Genomic DNA, 24,914 nt, shown 5'->3' on the forward strand with positions numbered 1-24,914 from the left:
TCTGGCTGTTTTCAGAAACTGTTTTTCAATGCGCATTCATTTTTGAACTATTTGAATGAAAATCACAATTTGCCTTTAGGTGTTTAGTCCATTGACACACAGGTGATAAAAACATCCATATATGTCACTAAAAAAAGAATTCCGATTTACAGTAGATAGATTAGCATCTCTAATAATTTTAATAGATCGTTTTGCAACACCCCCAGCGGCGTGATCGAAACTAAACGTGCCAGGAGGAAGTCTAAATTGCTAAATATTCACATAGAAAAGCACCACGCGTACAATTTTGTTTCTTCTTCTTTTATTTTAGTGCTCCTATAAACAGGTAAGCGGAATATACGGTAGAGAAATGCAACGTTAGTCGGCAATTTTCACTACCTTCGAGCATCGCGGGATGCAAACGCGACGTTATCAGTTCCGCAGGTTCGCGGGTCGTTCTATCGTGATCCATTAGTTTATGATCCATCTCGCCGTGCGTCTGGCACGTACATTCGTGAATCCGCGGAATTTCGCAGACTTTTATCAATCCGATCGTGACTCGTCTTATCGCGGTTGTGTACGTACTCAATCGATCGTTCGTCTACGTTCTCGTGGTCGTTTCAAAGTGATCGTAATCGTAACGATCGGACAGTGAGGAATGTCATAAATCCATGGTGTCCGCGTTCATACAGATACGTGGGAGGGGGAGAGAAAGAGAGATGTGTCGGTGGATGAATTACTACAATTTGCTTAATAGCTAATAGACTGTTCGCGATTCGATTTTTTCCTCTGTTGGCGTTCTGGTGTTGATTTCTGACTGGGCGGTCTGTGTTCAAGGAACACGGGGCCGTGAAAGGGAAGCAGAGCAGGGACACGCGATGGTGTGGATCACGTAGAAAATAAGCCAGATGTGACGGCTAAACGGGGACCCCGGACCTTGCGCACCAAAGTCCGGCGCTCTAGCCACATTTCTTCGCGAGCACTGTGCGCCTAGACTTTGAAAAATAATTCGTCTGGTATGCTTTTCGCGAGCCGTTCACGATGCCCGCATATGCGACCGTACTGCCATATCTCATCCTAGGATTGTTAGGTAATCGTATGCACCATTATCTCCCCTGTTGAACGTTCGCATCCGCGACGCAAATTACACGCTCCGACGCGAAATCCTGCCCCGAGGATCGCGGTATGCTGTTTCCTCACCGAATACGTTGCAAACCATCGTTGAATCTTTGTTACTTCGTGGACCGATCACTCAAGTATCTCTCTGTTTACAAACGTAACGACGAAAGTCGATTTTCTACCGAGGTGACAGTTTGTTTTGTAATCAAACGGGATCCATTGCGATCGAAATAACACGTCTTGTTTGCATTGCTCGGATAATAGTAACATGTCTCTTGGAATATATTTGTTTATTTAAGGGACGAGGTGTATACAGCGGATTGAGAAACTTGAAAAATATTTGTTTAAACAGTTTTGTAAATTGTACTTGCAGATTTTTTGGAACATTATAGAACACTGAATGGAAGGAACGAATATATTCTTGTTTGTAATTTTCATAAATTAATCCATAGAGACCTGTATTTGTATAAACATCTACAGTACTTTTAAGCTATGCATATTTGTTTGTTTTTCAACATTCTTGATAAGGGATTATTATTTTTAGGACCTACTTTAGGGCATGATGTCAAAGGTTCTTCGGTATGTGAATTTTATAATGAAACACTATGCACAGAATCCCAACAGGAATGTTCTGGAAGGGAGGAGTGTGGCCCACATGATCCAGGAAAAAGAAATCATTGTTATGTATTGTGGCAAATTGATAATGTCACCAAAAAATCTATAATTAAATTGAAGGTACGAGTTTAATGTTTATTTTATTTTTAATTACTCTGATATTGAAAATAATACTATTACATATTGCAGGGATGTTTTCTGGACAGTAATGACTGCTATGACAGGCCACACTGCATCGAGAACAGTGCAGAGAGGAAAAAGGAGTTATTCTTCTGTTGTTGCGATGGCAATATGTGTAACCAGAATTTCACATGGGATCCCCACCCTACATCCTCCTCCAAACCTATCCAACCTTATGTTATTCATGGTATGCATCTGCTTTGAGAATCGTAGAACTCTATTTATCCAAATTCGTTATGAAAGAAGATGGATCTCATTTGAATGCATGAAATCAATTGTATCAGTATGTGTAGAAATAATAGTTTGTTAGTAATAAGATAAATAGAGTTCTTCTGGAATAAATTGTACTGTATATTCTTGATTGTTAAATATGATTATGTTTCAGAATCAGAACCCGTTCCAAACACAGATCAACAAATAATCACACTTGTCTTATCAGTATCCATACCCATGTTCCTCCTTGCTATTATTTTACCATTTTTGTATTGGTGCTACCGACGTAGGAAGTTGGGATATTTCAACGAGGTTTGGAAGACATATGTACATAATATCAAATTACTAAACGTTATTGTTTTGTTTTGGTGTGGTATTTATCAACTTCGGTTAGTATACAATACTAACACAAAATTTATTTAACAGGTACCGACGTTAGAACCTCTCCCGCTGCCACAGCCATCACCCAACTTAGGATTGCGGCCGATCCAACTTCTGGAGATCAAAGCTCGCGGCCGTTTCGGAGCAGTCTGGAAGGCGCAACTGAAAAACGAGATTGTTGCTGTCAAGGTGTTCCCTATACAGGACAAGCAGTCTTGGCAAACCGAGCAAGAGATCTTCAAGCTTGCGCACATGGATCACGAAGATATATTACGTTTTATAGGCGTTGAGAAGAGGGGGGATAATTTGCAAACGGAATTCTGGTTGATCACTGCTTATCATGAAAAAGGTTCATTGTGCGACTATTTGAAAGCAAATGTTGTCACGTGGCCTGAAATGTGTAGAATAGCAGAATCTATGGCAAGGTATTTACTAGTTAATATATATCATTAATGCTGTACAAATATGTGTTATTTCGAGGATTTTGTTTGGTTTCAGAGGTCTGATGCACCTACACGAAGAGATACCAGCCAACAAAGCAAACGGCTACAAGCCTGCTGTGGCGCATAGAGATTTCAAGTCGAAGAACGTTTTGCTGAAAGCCAATATGAGTGCCTGCATAGCAGACTTTGGTCTGGCACTGATATTCCATCCTGGGAAGCCATGTGGTGATACACATGGACAGGTATGTGGATGAATCTCACAGTTGAGTCTTAATATTTTTGTTAACATACTTCTAATTATCGTCTGCAGGTTGGAACAAGGAGGTACATGGCACCAGAAGTATTGGAGGGTGCAATTAATTTTACGAGGGATTCGTTTTTACGGATCGATATGTATGCTTGCGGTCTTGTGCTATGGGAATTAGCTTCTCGATGCACCGTACAAGATGTAAATTTTTGTTTATACAATTCTTGTTGCTCATTATATTTATGCTACATACATTATACTTGTTCGTTTGCTCATTAGGGACCAATCGGAGAATACAGATTACCATTCGAGGATGAAGTGGGACTTCATCCAACATTAGAGGATATGCAGGAAAGTGTTGTGCACAAGAAGGAAAGGCCACTTATTTTAGAAACGTGGCGCAAACATGCCGTGAGTAAACTCTTTCATATAATATTCTATGATACAATACATTATATTGTTTGAAGGCAAAATTAATTGAAGTGTATAAATACACGATCTTAGGGACTTCAATCAATATGTGATACAATGGAAGAGTGTTGGGATCACGATGCTGAAGCGCGTCTTTCAGCTTCTTGTGTAATGGAAAGAGTTGCTACATTGAGTAGGACGCTTGTTTTAAATTCGTCGACATTAATAAGAGTTGATAATACCAACGAGACTATCACCACTAAGGAATCTAGTATGTAGTCGATCTACGTGTATTATAGCTTTAGTTACATTGCACAACCATTTTCTGTATCATAAAATATTTTTACGTATCACATCAATGAGGAATGTTCAAATTTTTGTGTGTGGTTTTGTGATCATTTTTTTTCTGCTTTTCTATCGACTTTTGTCTTTCTTGATAAGAATTTTATATGTAAAATTAAATTTAAGAAATTGTTTCGTTTAACATACATTATTCAGATTTAGAATGCTATCATAAGTATCATTAATATCAACCTGTGTTACGTACGAAGTATTTAGCTTGTTATTATTATATGTTCATAGCTGTTTTCATTAACAGAGAATTGAATCGTAATATGAATTATGATTTAATGGTGTGAGAAACAATTTATTGCCAAAGGTTCCTAGCTTTCATAATCTTTTAAAATATATGTTTCACACACATGAATCTTGTTCAGTTATCGAACGAGCAGCACCATCAAAATTGTGCATGCAGTATTATTGACTGGCACTATAGTCGCGATTTGTATTTGTTACTTATCTTTATTCGTTTTTTTTTTGTTTTAAATGAAAGACAAGTTCCATTTTAGTACACTTGGATCTAAAAATATCTTCTTTCAATATGATCCGATCACATTCCTCATTGATGTAAGGCAGCTATGCAATGATTGTTCAGAGATAACAAGATGAACAAAGAAAAAGATGGAAACACTAGCCAAGTGAATTTCAATAATTCTGTAGAGTGGTATCGTATGTGAATTGTTATAAAAAAAGATGTCTTGACAACCTTATACAAAGTACCTGGTAGGAACAGACGAGTTAACTGATTGGAAGCCATGAGGAATTTATTAGGACTTTGCACGAAATAAATGAGCTAACTCTGATTATTTTGCATTTTTGTAACATACTATATTTAAGACGACTAGCTTACTTCACGGAACAAAATTTTCTCCATGAACTTAACTTCATTCAATACTTTGCTCAAACAATTTCCGAGGACGATACACTTTCATTGAATTATGCCTGTTTTACTACTCTTACTGCCTTTAAGACATTCAAATGGTAATAGTCATTGCATTAGCCTGTATATACATACGTTAGACGCATTGAATAATCAAAATTAACATCACGTTCACGTTCATGGATTAAATTTGATCGAGCGAAGTAATAGTCTTCCTGTTAACATTTTGCTTCAATTATGCTAGTTTATTTGTGAAAGTACACAGTTTTTCTCGAACAAGATAATTCTCTAGTTCGTACGAGAAACGAGTCTTTGCATCCAGTGTACATACAGTGGATAGAGAAGGCCTTGAATACGTAATTATTGTATATTATTTATGTATTAATATTTAACGAAACGGAGCATCTTGCTTGAACAAACGTTCTACAGTTCACATAAACGTCTCTAAAGGATCGCCAAGCTCTTGATTCGAAATGCGCATTCACGTTCATTTGATCTAACACACTTTCATTTATTTATTTATGGTATAAATCCGAATGGATATTCGCTAAAGAGTTGACGAATCTAATGGTTTCAATTCAGACAATACTCCTTTTGGACATTCAGGATTTTGTAATACATTGTTTTTACTTTCAATGTCCTTCCAACTCTTTTCTATTAAAGACTGCATAACCAGACTGGATAAGTTTACAAAGTATTTAATAATATCTCAATCGATTGTCAACCTGTGGTAATAATACTCGGAACTATGTGATAGAACACTTTACTCTGTGTTGAATCTTAATGATACGAAGGAAAAGCAATAGCCGTTCAAGATGCACGTTTCAAATAATCCAGGTTTATTTAAATTATCGAGTTACCGAGTCAATTTTCAAACATATATCTTCTACTTGCTCCAAGTTGTTTCAATTAGGACTGCCATAGTAAAAATGTGTAGGGAGCTTCCTCCGTTTCTTCTTTCTGCGCGAACGCTTCATAAAATAGCTTCACGATTTTAAATCTTAGCGTCATTCAGAACGGTGTAATTGCACTACAAGCTGTGATAATAATTGTGCGGATTAAATGTTAAATTAACGTAAACGAGGCCTAATTACATTTCGACTCTTGATCGTAATCGGAGCAAGTAGAGGATGGTGATTGTTGTGTCTTTGACATGATGGGCTTTAACAGTGCCAAAAGGGTAACAAAGTACATGCACACAATAGAGCTTCTTCGTCTTTGTATGTTCGTTTCTAGTTGCGTAAGACACGTTGGGATCGGTGACGTGTAACTATTAATCTTAAAGTACACGATGTTACGAATGGTTGATTAACCCATGGGTGATTGTATAGTATTATGTTTATTTTAATAGAGGATACAGATCTTTATGTATAATATTCAACCGTACGGTACAGCGTAATTGTAATAATGTTAAGCGATCGGGATATCATAGAGCACAGAGTTTATTTAACACAGTTACCTTAACGAAACAGTCGACCATACGATGATCCTGTACATTTGAATCGACCATGGGTTAACTCCTTCTATTATCTAGATTTAAAACAGATTTTTGGACTTTTACATATCGAAAAGGCAGCCAGCTGCATTCTTTAAAGAAATTCCATTATAAATCTCTCTTCTTTTTTAATTTCCTACTATACATAAATATATATGATGTGTAAGGAACTTGGTTAAATGAATATTGTGAACTTTTATTATATAACGACATACACAAAACGACTTCTGTCCCCACGTGGCGTCATCGAAGAAGTGCCGCCACGTTCCGTTCTCGCTCGCCCGATTGATGATCCGAATCATTCGTTTGTTTTACGCACACAACCATGCATTCATGTTCATCTTATTACTATACATTCATACAACCGCACACTCCTTCTTACATACCATACACTCTCACCCATACCATACACTTACAGATGTATATGTTGAGAATTTTATTTGTAAAAATCATGTAATAAGGATAGTATAATCTCATCATTGCTGATTGTTGCAAACAAGAAAAAGAAAGAAAAGTCTTTGTGTAAAAAGTTAGGAAAGCGATACATATTTGATGAAAAATATCAGTCTGTCGAAACGAAGGCTGATTTTGCAAATAAAACGTTTGTTTACAATAAAACGAGGACAAAAAAACAGCTTTTCAATTTTATGATCAGTAGTGCATAGTCTAACACTATCATAAAATTCACATAGAGTGCAATGGTGAGGTATTCTGTATTTTGAAACTCCTTGTAAATAGGTAGATATACAAATCATAGACAATGCGTACAACGTATCATGCCACATTGCTTGTCTCTTAAAGTAATCATATCCCATTAATATAATATGAAAGTTAGGTTTTAATATTGACAGTACCATAATGGCATTCCAGTCACCTATAATATACTGTATATTAATGTAAATCAATATTGTAACTTGTGACTTTTAGCATATGCAAATTCTTATCGGTATCATCGGTGCAGATATAAAGATTTTGATTAAAAAAATAGAAATCACGAAACGCTCTTCATCGTCGTCTGTCATCTCAAATAATCATACTGATTTTTCCGCCGCAATTAATTGTATTAATTGCTTGCAGTGAATTGCGAAAGCTTTGTTTCGTATAATAGAAGGATCGACAATTTGTTAAAATCGTGTTTGTAAAAACGGTGAATGTCTTTTTGTAATTTAGCATTAAAGTGACGAAATACTTCCAATGCTATGATCACTTTCATATCAAGCATAACATAATGCCTGATTTGGTATCAACGTCTACTTTCTAACACTATTGTTAGTCCTAGCAGTTCATTAGATGGTAACTGTTTTCATGAGACAATTTGTTCAACTGTGGACCCTCTTTTTAATTAATTGTACCGTATTATAACGCAGACTGATGAGATATATCTGTTTGCATCCAGTCTAACAGGAATAAAAAGAGATTGTACATAAACTTTAGTAAGATGTAATTTAGCGGGTAAGAGCATTAAAGAAAGAAGTGAACAGAATTTTTTCAATTATCGTTTAATAGTTAAATATGACTCATAGCAATAGAATGTTCCTACGCACATTGGATGTAACCGTTTTCAAAATTTTTGTAACGATGGCCTGAAATGTTTTATAGGGCGCAGGTGTAGGAGATCGTTACTTTAAGAAGCAATTGAATAAAATGTATTAATTTTAGTCCGTAATTCTTTTTCTCATAGCTCGTATAGATGATATGCCGAGTAAAGAAAGAATAAAGTTCCTTATAGTAGAAAATCATCAATGCGGCGATCGTAGACTTCTACGTAGTATAAAAGAGAAAACAAAATAGCGGTGCTTGCAAAAACGTAATATAATCCACTTCATCGTTTAGACGAATTTCGAGTACGATAACAGCATATTAAAGGAACTAGAAATTTTTTTTAAAGAGCAGACCAGCAAAGAACCTGGCAGAATTAATGAAAAATAGGAGGTAAAAGATTATTAAAATATTGAAAACAATCGAGATTTAGTTTGGGTTCAGGCAATACAGTTACAACGTGGTTTATTTTATACACTACGTGTATTTGTAATACTGTTATATTCTAAAGAAACAGGATGCCTTACAGGAAGTATACTATGACACAGAGGAAGTATACAAAAAACGATTTACAATTACAATTGTAGACTTTATTTGATTATACTGTGTATGCTATTCCGCATACGAAAGAATACATGAAGCAAGTAAAAAAATGTGATTTTAGCAAACCACAAGCGCGCGACGATAATAATTTATACACCAGATAAAATTAAAAAATGAGAGACGCTCGTTAAACAACACAATGCGACGTACGGAATCGATACTCGACAAAAAATATAAGTCACAACGGTAAAAATAAAAAATTCGACGTTTTATACTCCGCACGATCGCAGTTGATAAACCTTACTCGCCTATACACTATGATCACAGTTACATTCATAATAATCGTAAGTTATTACATGTCATTACCGTCTTTATCAACCGTAATTATTATCATATATTTTTACTGTATATATGTACATTTCTGGTTATAAATAGGTGTATGTTCAATTTCATTAAATATAATCTGGTTTGAAAGCCTATGACTAGCGATACCTATTTTCTCTTTCATACTCTGATGATGTTTTGTGAGTGATATAATACTATTCGCAGTTTCCGATATAAAGTCGAAGCGATTCAAACAATTATGAGTAATAACTAGACTGCGGAAATTTATGCGTCTGCAGCGTCTATTCTTGATTCATTGAAATGCAATCGAATGAAGACTTAAGCCTCGTAAATGTCACTGTGCAGGGCGGAAAAACTTAACACGTTTTCGTTTTGATGACAAGAGATAAAATCATTCTGATGGAAAGAAATGAAATATAGAAAATATACTGAGCTGACATGAAAGTCCGCGGTCTAGTAATAACAATTACTATATGATATCTTTAGAAACAATTCTATGCCTTTCCTTTGATACACTGTACACGATTTCTTCTCCTTATTCTTCGTCTCGTTGAATATATTATCTTCGCGGTTGCATTCAAGTCTTTGAAACTTTTGTCACACTAAACATTACCCCGGCACAGACATTAGGTGTGGGGCTAAGTCTGAATATTGTACACACATCTCCGCGGAACCAGACCTTTCCGATCGCCTTTCGCGCATAACAACCACTTACTATCCACCTCTAGAAGCACTCTGAGCTTCTCGCCTTCTCCGAATGCGAGGAGTATTTTGTCATCCGACGAATTTTTGTGTGTGATAGTGCGCACCTCTCTGGAACCGAGATGCGCAAGCTGTTATTTAACATATCTATAAAACGAAAACAGAGAAAGAAACGAAAAGATTAAGAAACCAATCTGGAAACTGAAAGGGATGTGGTTCGCAGCGACTGCAACTAAAATCATGAACAATTCAGACTCTCATGAAACTGAAAATAGGTGTAAAATAAATCTTGTTCATAATTTTAAGTAGAAATCCAGTGTTATACTTACTTGATAGCCTTTTTTGCTGGAGGATTTCTCGCAGCAGCAGCTGCAGTGGTGCTGGTTGGTCTTGGCAAAGACGTGGATGCTGCTCGTCTTTGCGGGGACACCATATTTTTCTCCTTAGACGCTAAACCGTAAGTTTTATAGGGTAGAGAACTGGGACGTGCCAAGTGGGTCCGCGCTGTTCCTACATGCTCCTCGTCCACCCTACTGGTACGCTTTGTTGTCTCTTTGTTCCTTAACTCTATAGGCTTTTTTGGTGCGGTTTTCGGTGTCGTCAGCATTACAGGTTTCTTTAACGACGGGATTCCCGAGACGGGGGACTTTGTGTTTTTAGCGGGCACTGTATTCGATTGCTTTACCGGAGAGGTCAGTAGCCTCGGGATTTTCGATTTCCCTAAACTGGTTGGTGTTCGTGTCGGCGACGATGGTGACGTTGTCACGGTTTGACTCTTACCCTCCTCCTTTCCGACCATGGACTCCCATTTCTCCTGAATCTTTCTGAATTTCGCCTCTCCAATCATGTTGTCCTCGTCATCCCTTCTCTTCTCTGGACTATGAGATTTCGTGCGAGTAACAGGATTATGGTGTTTACTCGATGCCCTGTTCAATGGTGAATGCTCCAAACTATCGGTATAGTCCTCGGAATCCTCAGAAGTTAGCTTGTCTAGTGCCCGGAAGGCTTTCGAACCTATGGGATTGCTTAAACGTTTCTTAACCGTTTCCATATCTGACTTATGCTGGCCAGATTTGTCATCGTAATTGTTGTAGGCGGCATAAGATTTCGGACGTACTTTCCTAGGACTAGAAACAACTGTGCAAACATCTGTTTTATCAAAATGGTGGTCCTTCGAAGCGATGTCCACGTTCCTAAAGTTTACGGTCTGCAATGTGTTGTTTGAGGCGTTAGCAAATACATATGTAAGTAGTAAAGAAATATTTAGTTCCAGTACTTACGCTTATGTTATGATTGTTTAAATTGCCAAAGCTATTGTGAAGCTGACGATACTGATACAGAAGGTCCAAATTAAATGGGCAGAAAGCTAGGGGGTTTAGAATGTGCAGAAGGGCGTCGACAACCTCACGCGCGTTCGTATTTGCCAAAGCGCTGACGAATAAGCTATTATTGTTGTAATGCTTCCTTAAAATTGATTCCCTCGTGCACAGGTATGCGAACCACGCGTCTAAAGCTCTTAAACTGAAGACATGAGGTAACATTAATTAGTCTAGTGATCGTGATCGTACTCGTCGAACATATTTACTTACTTTAATAAACCAAATACAAATGCATGAAACTTTAACATTCCCTCGGTGATAACGTCCTCGCCGTTAATTTTTTGTACTAGTTCATTCAACGTTTTGGTGACTGGTCCCTGCTGAGAAGACGCTTCGACGACCTGCCAAACACTATTCGTTATTGGTCCAAATGTAGAATGTAAGTGTGGCTTCAATCCGTCCGACATGATAGTGTACAAAGCAGGGCACAAGTGACTAAGACAGATTTGTGCACACTCGTTCTTATCACCGAAATTCTGTCTACTGTGAATAGACTCTCCATTCCAATATTTCAACAATAAATCCACCGCCTTGTTCACCGATAATATCATCTCTAAAAAATTCTCTGCATTAGTTGATGACTTCACCGACATCCTTTTGGTAAATGTAAATATGATAAGCATAATTTACTTTTTTTGTCGTCTAAATCTAGTGATCTATTTTCAGGACTCGTATCCCTCCTCTCCTCTGCAAGCGCACAATCTTTAGTCTGCTCGTTTGGAACAGTATTTAAATTATTGGTCTAGAACGAAAAAAATAAGGTTGATTTTGGATGTTTTAAGGGTGAAGCGTTAAACTTGGTATACTACCTTATTGTCTAAATATTTCTTCCTTTGGTTTACAGCGAAGCTGACAGTCTTTTTCTGAGATTCTAGCATATCCGTAGTTTTGGTAACATCCTTATTCATTCGAAGGGCTAAGAACTTTCTTACATATGATCTTAATTTAACGTCAGGGTCCTCGGTGTCTCCATCGCTGCTTTGTGAGCTAAATCCGCTACGTTTCAAGTATTCCTCCAGCTGTTTCACGTCGTCCTCGCTATTCTCTGAAGCTTCAGTCTCTATGTCACCAGTGTTGTTTACATCATTCATCCTTTCGTGGCATTTCTCTTCCATCTCGTCGACGTCCTTCTCAGAGTCTACGATTTTTCCACGATACAACAACTGTAAGTCATTGTTCATGTAATATGGTTCTTGCAAGGACATTCTCTTGTTCGCCTCCGGAGGCTGATGATCTTCTATCTCTTCCACATCCACCATCTCGAACATGCTGTACCTTTTGCTCGCAGGAACCTTATTTTTTCTTAAAATACTTCTAGGTAAAGGTGGTCTCGGTGGCACTTTCCCATTAGAAAAGTCAGCTTCGCGATCTCCGTGCGGTAAAGAGATGGATCTCTTTGGGAGAGATGGGCAGACCGTCTTCGATTTGCTAACTTGCTTGTACGCCTTCTTATCGTTACTCACTAAACTGGCCTCGGAACTAATACTATCGTAACGGTAAAGATACAACGGGTTTGCTGTATTGTTCGACATCTGTTGATTCGTCGAGGAATCGGTCAGTATTGTAGAAGATCCCCGGTACCCAGAAGATGGTTGAGTCGCAGTACTACTGGTGGACGACGAATTATTTGGTATAATTTCACTGATGGGTCGAGATTTGTGACGCATCGGTGGTGACAAACAGAACAGCGGTTTCTTCGTCTCTTCGTTGATGTTGATGTGCTTGGACACTTCGGGCACATCGTGCAGAATCTTCTTGTACTCGATAGGCAGAAGGAATGTCAACGACTCCCAGTCTTTAACATGCGAGAACCCACGTTGACGTAGAGCGTCTATATCGTTGCACGAAAACGGTCTACCGGATCTACCCGTATGCTGTCTCCAACTGATCCTGCTTTTCCCATAACCCTGTGGCTTCAAAGCTACATTATCCATCCGGGTGTCTTTGATATTGAGAAACGATAAATCAGGTAACGCGTAATTTGGATAAACGACATATACTGGTTTCTTATTAACAATTGTCTCCCTAACAGATGGATTTTCTTTCTCCGCTGGTGGTTCTGGGAATAATAGCGACGTCTGAACCGCGTTGTCCTCCGTCTCGGCTATCGCCTGAATGCCCGTAGTTTTGCAAACCGAATACTTCTTCTCTAACGATCGAATCCACGCTGTCTTCTTTTGTGGATCGAATCCATTTGAAATGACGTCGAAACTGTTTTGGATGTTCTCGTTGTCATTCGTTAAATCTGACTTCGTCATGTTTTCAGATAGTTCTTCGACAGATGCCGACGATACCATATCGTCCTTTTGTCCAGCAATTATCCACGAATGCTTTGGAATGTCGTTAGAAATATCTTTCTCCTTCTCTATTTCTTGGTTGTTGTGGATATCCCCTTTAACCCAATTAATAGCGAAGTCGCTTTCCGGTAGTTGGCATTTTGAGGTATTGTTTAGATTTTTCCGTTGTATTTGCGTATTTGTATTTGTATTAGTACCACTATCACTAGCGCTATTGCTTGTAGGCCATCCGTTATCGCTGGCAGAGTCCGACTGGTCGAAAGTAAGACTCATGCCATCTGCACTCATACTCTTCTGTTTCATAAATAATTTGACAAGGCTCAAGTTCTGTATCTTCTTCCCAGATGAAGCGTGTTCCCCGCTGTCGGAGCTTTCTTCGTTAGTTGATCGGCTCATTACGGATCCTGAACTATGTGACTGTTGCGCATGATTATTTGATTCCGCGGAGTTGACCTGTTAAGAATTATTTCGATTGAAACAATTGTATCTCATTATGGAAATTTTATTTAATTATTCCTCTAGACTTACAGAGAAATTGAGAGGTACGTTAATGTGCTGTAGTTGAGTAGCTTGAGTAAGGTCCGGCAAGCTTTGACTCCTCTTATTCGAACCGGGTAGAATAGTTCCAACGCCTTGTAAAAATTCAGAATTTGTATTATTATTGCCTGAGGGATGACGAGTCATGATTTTGTTCATGGAAGAATGTTTCAAGTTGCTCCATGTAGTATAAATTTTCGAATCAGAACATGCCATTGATAAATCTAGCACGTTCTTTAAATCGGAATTCCTATTGTAAAATCTTTCTGGCGCCTCATCATTTTCTTGCTTCTCTGTAACACGAACCAAGGCGATCAGATTGATCTGATACTACTGTATACTTGACAATAGTTTACCTTGATTTTCAAAATCTTGAGAGCCATCTGAATACATTGTAATACTACCCTCGAAGGCAATAGTGTAGTTGTCTTTGTTATTCACTTGACATGTTAGCAACATATCCTCGCAGTCCAGAGAGTCGACGCTGTAGCTACCACCCGGTGGTAGTACGGGTGTCTCTTTCAGAGGGGAAAATAACAACGACGATTTGCAAATGGAAATCGTGTCCGTCGTTGAACAGGCTGAATCTTCTCCCTTAAAATCAAACCATATCGTTATTATATTCTACATGTCTATCAATGGTTCATCATGCACTTTGCATAACTAGCAGAGCTGATTTCCATGCATCGTATGTTAAATGGCGCAATTCGATTTATTAGTTGAACAATCTTTTAACGTCTTCCTTGTATATTACGTTCACGAACAAATCAGCTTATATTCATTTTTTTCAGTGGCCATGCAGAGGAACTGCAACCAAACTTGCACTTTACTCTTGTAATAAGCATAACTCAAGTCAGTTTAAATCTCTGTCATCATTGTCAACATAGGGTAAAAGAAACTGAACGTTTGCAGCCATTGTCATACCTGGCTGCTGGTATGAGGGCTGATAGATGAACCGATGTCAAGCTTTTCCATAACAGATCCAGATATACTGGCATATCGTTCCCTTTGATAGTTAAACTGCCACGAAATTGGAATACACAATGTTTAGAACAAACTAACTGTGATTTACTTAAATATCATGTAAGATCTTTTCTACGTAGACAAGGCATTTTGTGAAATAACCATTTATCTCCATCTCAGCAGTAGAGAACTTTTATGCAACTTCAATTGCAACATAACACATAGAGAATGATAGATTCTGCTACTGACAGCATTATGCTACTGAACCAATGATCTCCATTATATTTACCTCAGAATGCTGAACTGGATCGGTGCACATAACAGGCAGAGCTGTAAGCAAAGTATGAATGTCTGCAGTACGAAAACTTTCCATATCGATTTCAGCCAAGTTAGCATCCAGATTACGGGCCAGGTCATCGTAGTAACCCAAATCCTCTCGAGTATATGAAGCAGAGAGCGAGGACAATACACTGGGATGAATATGAAGCCCTCCATCTCTGAAGCTGAAATTTTACATAGTAATTACAAAAGTCCTACCCGAAACAATTGATACACAAACATTCTGAACATACCCATAATCGACAAACCACTGGTAATCTACATTATCCTGTACAAATTCAGAACTAATCAAGTCATGTTGTATAGAATCTGTGGCAGGATTAGAATTGCAATCGGAGCCTGGTGTTTGTGGATCTTCCATCACTGCAGCCCCTTTGCCTACACCTGCAACACATAATGTTGCATAAATTAATAATAATAAAGTAGAAGATATTAAATTAAAAAAATATGGCTGCAATAGCAACAACAACAACAACAGTAGGGCTATACATCACATACACAAAGTATTGAAATTCTTTAAGCATGTTTGCCTTTTCTGGTACATTGCAAACGTCGTATTTCCTAAGGCATTGTAGTATCAACAATTACGCGAGTAGGTCGGCTGTAATCCCATTGTTTACGGTCGATGACAAGTCCCCGCAGGTATAAGATTGGGTCGTTCCGTGAATTGGGCCACGTGGGTAAACAAGCACAGCCAAATTTTACAATGACATCGTCGTATTATCGAGGGGAGGAGGTCACTCTACCTAACAATTGATTCATTATCCAAGTAACGCGCACGAAGCGGACACGGATCCACGATAACCGTCAACTATCATTTCTACGACGTTGGATGAGTGAGAATCGGTGAGTTAGTCTCGATAAAACCACCGACGACGCACTGATAAGGATGTAAGTATTTTCCTCATCCGCCGTCCACCCGTCGAACGTTCAGGATAAAGTAGAATTGTCAGCCAATGACGTCAGGCTAAGGTTATGGCGGACATATCCGAGCGAGCGCGCTCGTGCTCCGTATCGGGGATGATCAAGGCTGCGCGTCATTGTGGTGCTCTTAAGAGGGCGTGTTTTAAGGTTAGCTGTCACGTAATAAATAATTAATCGATCGAATGGAGCATGGTACTTTTAGATTAGGCAATCGGCAGCGTCTTTGAGTGCGCGTGCACAGAAATCACTCTCATAAAGCATTCCTTTTGAACGACAACTCAACATCTTAAAACGACTTAAAATAAGTCATGCATTGTTTTGAAGCATGCATAACAGCGACAAGAGCTTTAACCACACAATGACACAATGATCGACCAACGAATCAACATGTCACGTTGAAAACATCTGCAGGCATGTGCGATCAAAGCAAAGTATAATCGATCCAAATTTTTCATCAATCGATGAAATCAATCGAAAGAGAACATTGTCCTCTTGTGATTCGATCGTGTGTCTCTGTTTACTACGATTATTCACAAACGTACAATAGGTTAGGTCTTGCCTAGAACATAGAAGTATCTTTGCATTGTCGCGGTAACGTTGTTGTAACTCATGCTCTATCATTTACAGTTAGTAGATGAAGGAGTAATTGATAAATTGCTGCGGGAACAGATAGTGGGTTTTTGTAGATGTCGTGAGCCAGAGAAGATGGAAAAGAAGTTTAGTTTCAACGTAACCCAGTAACCGTACCTCGAATAATTTGTTTCCACCGCATCGCCACGGTCGCTGGACTCTGGTTCTACGGAAAATATTTACACCAGATAAATGTTAACCGAAAACACTGATGTCCACGACCATATGGCGACAACCCGCCCGTTACTCATAGTATAGTGTATGTAGTATGTTAGAAATTCATTTTAACTGCGCCTACGGAGCGCACGGATTGCTTGCGCGGCGCATGAGCATTACCGATCAAGCGCAAAGGGTGGGCAAAAGGAAATCGGATACAACATGTTTGAATTAAGGTTACGATACGATTCACTGAAGAGATATGTAGTCACTAAAATGCAAAGACAGCATTCTACTCTACCTGCGAATATCAAGAAACGAAATTTTGTTTATAGCATATTTGAATTTTTCAGCATTTTCGTACAAAGCTGGCGCATCCTGTACAAGGAACTTTGAATTTTCGTGGAATAAAACACTCCACGATGTTTGCTATTATCGAAAGTGAAGAATACGATATTGGAAAGAGAACTTGGCATCGTTTATTCAACGTCTCGTTGGAAGCCTCGATTAACTTTATTTCCGAGTTCCAGCACAGTCCCAATGGTGAAGAAAGTCAACGTGACTCGCGTTACAAATCACAATTTGACGCTGGGGGAAGCTGTTGCATGTTCGTTGATTCCAACCTGTTAATCGATCGATTGGTTTGCAATAAAAATGGGTACGAAATTCCAAGATGATTTGATATTTGAGCTTTTGAACTCGAATGTTCATAGCAATAGTGTCGACGTTTAAAGATGAAAATAAAAGAGCAAACGAGTTCTCGGTCAACAGGTTAGCATTAACGAATTCGATTTTCCACCTTGGTAGAAAAATGATTCGTGTTGGTTCGTTCTCTGGCAGTGTCGAGGGCATGAGTTAATTTTAGCGAGGCGTTGAACGAGCTACGAGGGACAGTGGGGGAATGAAATTGAGGAGCTGAAATTCGCAAGCCGACGAAAATTTTACGCGTGCGAAATATAATCCGGGAATACTTTTGCCAGGGGAAACGGTTCGTTTCACTGGCTTGCGTTTACGTTTCGCGATTTTCTGGCGAGGTGAATTATACGGTCAGACTTTATTCGGAAATCGGTGTCCGTTGTCTTCGAGAAATATGTGCTTTTATCTATCGGCGTTTTTTCAGGGAATTTGTCCGAGCTTACATTTTGAAAGCAAGACATCTATGCTTTTGTGCAATGCACACATGTCCATCCCGCTTTGCCAGACAGCAAACGCACGAATATTCAAAAGCAGCGGCACTGAGGGGAAGAAAGAGCGAGAATTATCAGCGTGGCAAAAGCCTCTGGAAATGGTATACGACACTCCCACAGAGTTTGCTACTCGAAATAGTAGGACGCGATGCCATTTGTCAAGCAAGGCTGTGGGAGAGGAGTTTTTTAACATAGGAAAACCGACTCTTTTCGTCCCTAAACGAGAAGGAAACAGCTGTCACATTCCTAGGTGATTGTAAATCATTTTCTACGCCTTTGAGGGATTATACAAGGGGTCTTCTATACAGTAGTCTTGTTTCTAAGAAACCTCCAGTGTTCCACCACTTCGAATGAAACGGGAGAGATTCTTTTCTTTGTCAATAGTCTCGATGACCAATTATCTAGTGACTAATTTTCCGAGAGCACTTCGTTATAATACTATTCTCCGTTAAGACACTTGATCGATGATCCCTTGCTCGCGATACGCCAATGCTTACTGGTAAATTAACACCACTGGATGAGGATAAGTGTGATGTAATGCGAGCATCGTGAACACGTAAAAGTGACACAGCCGGGCTTAAACGGTTATAGGTATACCACGGACTTTTACGCTGTTAAATATTCCAACAATATTAAACACAGACCTAATAGTCTTGTTCCGTTTGTTAGGTCTCTTTTGCTGAACTTGAACGTTGGCTATGTTGTCAGCGCCTCTATGTCAGTTGCGGTAGAAGCGTGGGAGTGATTGCACACACAGGTGAGAGATATGTTGCAGAAGTTTTGCTAATACTCTTGGATACTTGGCGCCAGTTCTTTAGCAATAAATAGAGCGTTGGCAATAACTTATGCATTAATTTTTAGCAGAAATTCAAGGCTTCATGGTTACTGATGTTGTTCAAAGGACATTAGAAAACATAAGACGCAGAACCCTTAGAAGAAGATCCAGACAAAATTAGATTAACCATACTTCATTTGCTTTTTCATCTTAAAGCGTTAATCAGACAGATCCACTGGATAGCAGCCGACTTAGGACCTCGCGTTTCAAGTTAGAGATTAGTTTTCCATGCTATGGTATGATGTCAATGCTCTTACGATTGTACAGGAAGCAGTTGCATCTTTGACTGGTCTTCCTCCGATACTTAGCTTCCTGTCCCTTCCGTTTACGATAAAAGATTGGCTGTTTAGGCGGCGATTGCAATGGCGGGCTCACCCGGCCTATAGAAAATTCGGCTATTTTCATGATGATGCACAGCAGCAGCACTATCATCATTTGTCAATATTCAACAATTTCGTTATCCGGTCGTGTTACAACATAGTAACGCTTTCACGATTGGATAACGATCAAAAGTTATTCCTCACTGTTATCGTGTCCGATTAACTATCACCGCACAGTTTATAAAATCGGCGAACAGAAAACAAAAGAGTAACAGTACAAAAGACGAGAAGGTAGAGTGGCCTGTGTTTACCAATCGTCCGGCCGTGAAGACAACGAATCTCGCTGGTCCATCGTTTGAGATTGTTCACTTTTCATTATTTCAGCCGCGGCGGTGTACATTTACCACTCGAAAGAGTTACATCACGGACTCGCAAGTGTTTCCCGCTGCACTCGACACGTCGTCTTTGCCCGGCACGCTCTCCAACATGAAAGATGTGTTGCACCTTTGACGAACGGAAACACACCGGCGGAACCACCGTCGATTTACTCCTCTGCGAGCTAGCCGATGACACCTTTCAAAAGATCCCTTTGTTTAGTCGACAAGGCACGAAGGCAGTGGTGCAGTTCGCACACGGTTTACGCCTCCGACAGTGAGGCCCACCGTCGCGACTGCACCCATCTCGTTGCTTTTTATCAACCGGAGGACCGTCCTGCGTTTACCAGATCCGCAAAACTATGTTTATAGCCGTTTTAGGCGAGAACTTTGTCGCAATGAGTTTGTAGAACCCACGCAGCTCGAAATCTTCAACACTTTATCTGCCAGCAGTAACTTAACGCCGTTCGAAAAATTGACATGCGGTTAAAAGGGGAAGGTTACAGAAAATCTGCCTCTTGGAAACGCGTTCTCCATTTCACAACAAGATAGCAAAAACATTTTGCATAACTGTGTTAAAGATTTCAGGCTTGCACGTTGTAATCTGCAAACATTTTGCAAATCGGAGATTGTTAAACCGACATCAATGACATGTGCTTATCAAGAATGATTCAGATATTATCCGGAAGTCGTGATCGGAAGTGTTGGTTATAATCTATTAGGAAACAATGTCGAAACGTGTTTTTCGGTGTTGAGCTATACGACAAATAGTAATAATAGTCGTTACGTCAGCAGACGCGTTCAACCGCCTAAATTGCAACAAGTGGCGAGGCAATTGTTTCGAGTTAATCGAACGTTAAGATAACAGGGGATATTAGACTGAGCGATTAATACGTTTGAGCACGGGTGGTGGTGATAAAAAACTGTCAGAACGTTGAGTCACACGATCTATAATTGCGTTAATCGGGTCTGCGGATGATTTCGCGAAACTCTATATTTATCGCGGACGAGAACAACAGACTGTATAAAATATTCTGCGAAAGTTCCACTTTCGTGGAAAGATGAGTTGTATACAGAAAGGAAGAATGCAATTGTCCGATGACGATGAACCGTTAACGACGAGTATCGGTAAGCTCAAACAATTTATTTCGGCCGCGTGGCGGTAAACAATGCTTCAGGGGCACTCATTAGCGTAAGTACGCGGCCGCCGCTGCAATAATAGAGGATGTGCGAGGCGTAACGACTCGTTGAATCGGAATTAATTTTCCCTGGCTGGTAAATGAACGTCGACCTATGATCGAATGTATATCGAGTGGCATTCAAAAAACGGGACAAACATCACTCCCCTCTTCCTCGATGCATATATTGCCGCGTGTCGGGGACACGCGATGCAATTGGATCGATCGGTGGTGAAAGAGAGAGGGCGAACCTTGTGTGCAGCAGTTCCTCACAAAGGAGAGGCCTTACGTGTACAGAGAAACACAGAGTAACGCACGAAAACACAGAAAAAAATCGCAGTCCAGCACTGGCTGCATTGAACGTGAACGAAAACTGGTCACTGTCCAATCGGTTGGTTCGGCGAACGATTCCACCGCCTTATCGTGACGATCCCATCGAGAGCCTCTCGTACAGAACACACACACACACACTTGACACGCCACGATCGCTAGAATGCACTGTGACAAAGTGGTTTCCGATGAGTTAATCCGTTTCGATGATTATGAGCACACCGCGATCGACCAATGATAGCCGCCACACGCGCAACTGAATTTTTCGTTCGCGTTTATTTTGGCGGAATCGCTTTCTGGACCGCAGTCTGACTCAGACTGCCTTAACAGCACGCGTCCCGCGCGGGAGAGCGTTTGCACACGGCACGACACGACGCGGAGTTTAATCTCTATTAATAAATACCCGCTCCGCCTCGGCCGGAATAGAGAGCAGCTCTATTCCGCTCGCTCATTCAACGCATATAACACGCTCGTGTTTCGTATCGAGGGCCCTTTCGACCCTTCGAATCTCCCGGGTTGATTTTGACTCGGACTTTGCTAGGCTGCCCGCAGAAACTGCCAGAGCTAGGCGAATATTTAACCTGCTGCAGAATTTGTGCATCAGGGCGAGACCTGTCCCTCGCGATATCATCTCCGAAATATTTCAAGGCATCAAGGAATGTTCGCTCCGATAATGAGTCGCTAATCGTTAGGTTCCCCAAGTTTACGAGTTGTTAAGCTTAGGCAGAGGCGTTGTTGTATCGTCGAGTGATTTCGATTTCTCGGCATTGCGGGGAGAGCACCGTCAACCCTCACGGAAAGGTTACGGGATTTGCAAAGTTCCCCGGGGAGGTTATTTTAGTTAATGATTGCGTAATTACCGGGAAATCGGTAAACCGAACGGAAAATCGATGCGAGATCGATTCGGTTGATGGGCGTTGTTGTGCGGACAGATAGAAAGAAGAAGCGGAACGTGCCGAAATAATCCCGTTTGCCACAATCGCATTATAAGGTTCTCTTTGCGCCTAGCGTGCTCGAAATGACTTCGGTCAAAGGATATCCGGGGGAACCACAATGCGGTTAGCCGAACAATATGGATTGACAATGCGGATCGTTGAAAAATCAACGGTCCTCGGCAACTTCGAATAATTTTCCCGTTGCTACACTTTTATAATTTCGAGTCGAAGTAACGCCGAGTAAGAATCTCGGTTTTTCCTTTAATGAATCTCGAGGTTCGTTTAATTGCAACGTCAGATGCACAAGCATGTATCCGCAGTCTATCGACTACTCGTGCGCAGGGTGAAAAACAAGCTTAAATTCCATTAAAATCGAATGCAACGGAGGAGCATGTTGAGAGGATACGCTGGATGAAAATAAAAATGATCTAGCTACAAAGCGCTACGAAAAATAGCTTGCTTCGATATTTAGAAGATTGATGTGCATTGCAAATAGGTCGTGAAAAGTATAAATCACGAGAACGTATGCGCATCCGAACTCACCAACGTGGTCTCCGTTGCCGCAGACATTATCTGTCGCCAAGGCCTGAAAAATATTATCGACTTATTAATTAATCTGCTCGTGCAACGTTCCAGAATATTTTCTATCGAAACCGAAAAATACTGGGTACATTGCGACGGGGTAATTAGTATCGACGACACGTGAGAACATCCTCGATTTCAATAGCCACCGAACGATAACATTCTTTCTTTTCAGTTTTAGGTACTTAGAGAAGAAATCCACATTCTCGAGCTGTTTCGTGTTTCACGCGTTATAAAACGCGACGCTATTTTTAAACCTTCACAAGTGCAGCGAAGGAGTATCCCCGAAAGACTCTCCGGTGCATTTCCCTTTTGCCGAGGACCAATTCGAGCATCGTTAAAGGAGAAATACTCCTCGTTCCTGTGTCGTGCGGGCGAGGGCACAATCATTTTGGAATTCGATACGGAATGAACGCGAGGAATGACTGGAACCCGAGTCATCGAGCTCGCCGACCCGTTATTGCGATGCTCTGATCAATTTACGAATTTCGCGTGGCTCATTTTTCATGGAATTCTTCTATGGAAGTTTTCTTAACTCTTCGACTCCGATATTCGATTTCATAGCAACTTAATTTACTGATTTAATCTCGGTTGTAAATAACAGCAACTTTAGCAGTTTATCTTCTATTCCACCCAATTGCTAGCAAATTGGAGTCGTTGTTTCTGAAACCAAATAGAAGGACTACTTGAAACCGCAAAAGGTTAAACAATCTCAGAAACCGAGATAATGCTTGACCGGATATGTGGGGTTTGTAACTTCGTAGCACGTTTTTTTCCGCGTCCCACATGGCTTTGTTTCGTTCTCTCCTTTCTGGCCGGTGCATAGAAAAATCCAAGAGGGAGAATAAAGACATCGGAATCGTAATTAACTCGCTGAACAACAACCGGCAGGCGATTCTCGGCTCACAAAACCCGAAGAGTACTTGGGGGAACAAGGTCACCCGATCCCAACGAGAGATCACGTCTGGAAAAGACAGACAGAGAGAGAAAGAGAGAGAGAGGAGAAAGAGATGAGAATCGTTTCTTGGTACACTTATCTTCCGCTTGTCGGGGCCTGAGGAATCGATCGGTATCGTCTTGTTTAACCCCTTATAGGGCATAATCCCTGGGTCACTAAGAAGATACTGTTCCAGAAATCTCGGTCTCAGTGAAACTGTTAGTTGTATTCCATAGGTTTTCAAACTTCGTGAAACAACAGCGCTGTGCATAGCGTGTTAATCGATTGATTTTTATCTTTAAGATTTGTTGATGAAAATATTAGACCAGCGAAGTGACCAGCCTGTGAAGATGAATATTTCTACAGAGATTCAAGGACTACACTGTTTTATCGAGACTTACGAGACCGCAAGAAACGATCGTACAGCAGAGCTTTCTGGATTGTAAGTAACCTTCGCATCGATTTTATCCACGGCACGGAGGTCAATGACGTATTAGGTCCTACGATTGCGACTATGGGGGCAATATACTAACAGCAATCCTCTTTTCAGGTTCCAGTCGGAGAGAGAGAGAGAGAGAGTTTGTCATGTTGAGACGAGAGGAACGCCCACGCGAGCTAGAAAACGAGTCGATAGTCGGAGGCAGCGAGTACTCACGTTCATGGTGAAGGGACAGCTGACAGTCGATCCACGCAACACACTCGACACTGTCACCAATTATGACATCGCGGGATGAATATCGCAGACGTGGTACACGATAGAACGATCAGTTAGCGGTATACGCATGTCACACGGATAAAAATCACGAAAGATGTACTTTCAGGAATGCATATTCTGAGTCACTCCGTCGAAGAGAAAGCCAGCCCCTCCCTGACTGCAACACACAACCCCTGTATGCTAGACGCGCATGCTCTTCACCGAACGCGACTCGCAACACGACGAAAGGGGATGATATTCCCCTTCGGCCCTTGTCTAAGCTGACTCAGTTTCCCTTAGGGCGCGGGCAAATTTCAAGCACGAACACCCCCGCCAGTAGTTTCAGCTAGTATCCATGCGAAGAGCGCGACGATAAGGAACTGTTGGTGGTCCGGGCAACCCTTAGCATTACCGCTACCACGCGCGCATGTCTCGACTCTACACCCTCCACGGACGTCTATGATCGAACAACTGATCCACGATTTGTTCCCTTTCTCCTTTGTGGATTCTACCACGAATTCGTTGCCCCGTTATCTCTCTTCGTCGTCGGGCCCTTCCTCGTGTCCCTCTGCCAATGGCAGAACGCGCCTATGAGTAACCGCTAACAAACGATAACGGTGGAACAATAGAACAGCATTCTTAGCCGGCGATACGATTCTACTCCTCAAGGCGAACGATCGTGCCACGATTGCGAACCTACTCTTCGCCTTATATTGATTTTCTCCGACTTCGATAGCCCCCGCTGGAAAGGTTGTTATACTTCGTTGCATGACCCGTACCTGGGTGCCTAGGAGTTCTGACTAATGATGGGGACGGTAGCAACGAACGTTTCGTGTAAACACTATCCCGTAGTTCGATCAATGCGCACTGAAAGTGTGTTGCAATC

General features: G+C 40.6%; 2 protein-coding genes and 1 long non-coding RNA gene across 12 annotated transcripts; 2 read left to right on the top strand and 1 right to left on the bottom strand.

Moving 5' to 3' along the window:
• Positions 1–465: 465 nt before the first annotated feature.
• Positions 466–8,863, top strand: Put (activin A receptor type 2 punt). Of its 2 annotated transcripts, none has more exons than XM_078180205.1 (9): positions 466–1,069; positions 1,643–1,833; positions 1,903–2,080; positions 2,279–2,433; positions 2,533–2,912; positions 2,986–3,172; positions 3,241–3,378; positions 3,457–3,588; positions 3,682–8,863. In XM_078180205.1, the coding sequence occupies exons 1-9, from the start codon at positions 1,021–1,023 to the stop codon at positions 3,865–3,867; spliced, it is 1,596 nt and encodes a 531-aa protein (XP_078036331.1). In that variant the 5' UTR covers positions 466–1,020; the 3' UTR covers positions 3,868–8,863. The 2 variants fall into 2 exon arrangements, with proteins under 2 accessions (XP_078036331.1, XP_078036333.1); XM_078180207.1 differs by having other exon boundaries at positions 2,279–2,418.
• A 16-nt stretch (positions 8,864–8,879) lies between these two features.
• On the bottom strand, positions 8,880–24,654 carry LOC144469677 (uncharacterized). Of its 9 annotated transcripts, none has more exons than XM_078180195.1 (13): positions 23,990–24,654; positions 22,359–22,401; positions 15,180–15,330; positions 14,897–15,110; positions 14,569–14,664; positions 14,001–14,238; positions 13,636–13,937; positions 11,620–13,560; positions 11,441–11,552; positions 11,021–11,363; positions 10,712–10,952; positions 9,761–10,638; positions 8,880–9,542 (listed from the first exon to the last, which is right to left on the bottom strand). In XM_078180195.1, exons 1-13 carry the CDS (start codon positions 23,993–23,995, stop codon positions 9,368–9,370), a joined length of 4,740 nt encoding a protein of 1,579 aa, XP_078036321.1. In that variant the 5' UTR covers positions 23,996–24,654; the 3' UTR covers positions 8,880–9,367. The 9 variants fall into 9 exon arrangements, with proteins under 9 accessions (XP_078036321.1, XP_078036319.1, XP_078036318.1 ...); XM_078180193.1 differs by lacking the exons at positions 22,359–22,401; positions 23,990–24,654 and adding exons at positions 18,936–19,571; positions 20,840–21,207; XM_078180192.1 differs by lacking the exons at positions 22,359–22,401; positions 23,990–24,654 and adding exons at positions 18,936–19,571; positions 20,802–21,207.
• Positions 22,486–24,020, top strand: LOC144469693 (uncharacterized). The gene is made up of 3 exons (XR_013494029.1): positions 22,486–23,552; positions 23,638–23,776; positions 23,885–24,020. It is a non-coding gene; the product is annotated as an uncharacterized LOC144469693 (long non-coding RNA).
• Positions 24,655–24,914: the final 260 nt, after the last annotated feature.

This window comes from Augochlora pura, chromosome 5, assembly GCF_028453695.1.
Source record: "Augochlora pura isolate Apur16 chromosome 5, APUR_v2.2.1, whole genome shotgun sequence".
Lineage (NCBI taxonomy): Eukaryota > Metazoa > Arthropoda > Insecta > Hymenoptera > Halictidae > Augochlora > Augochlora pura.

Coding starts and splice junctions, on each gene's coding strand:
- LOC144469677 (XM_078180193.1), bottom strand. CDS start 19,113: ATGATGATAGTGCTGCTGCTGTGCATCATCATGAAAATAGCCGAATTT. Junction 15,331..18,935: donor CAACTGCTTCCTGTACAATC/GTAAGAGCATTG, acceptor TATGTGTTGCAG/GTGTAGGCAAAGGGGCTGCA. Junction 10,953..11,020: donor TTTGTATTTGGTTTATTAAA/GTAAGTAAATAT, acceptor TCATGTCTTCAG/TTTAAGAGCTTTAGACGCGT.
- Put (XM_078180205.1), top strand. CDS start 1,021: ATGCCCGCATATGCGACCGTACTGCCATATCTCATCCTAGGATTGTTA. Junction 1,834..1,902: donor AATCTATAATTAAATTGAAG/GTACGAGTTTAA, acceptor TACATATTGCAG/GGATGTTTTCTGGACAGTAA. Junction 3,379..3,456: donor CTCGATGCACCGTACAAGAT/GTAAATTTTTGT, acceptor TTTGCTCATTAG/GGACCAATCGGAGAATACAG.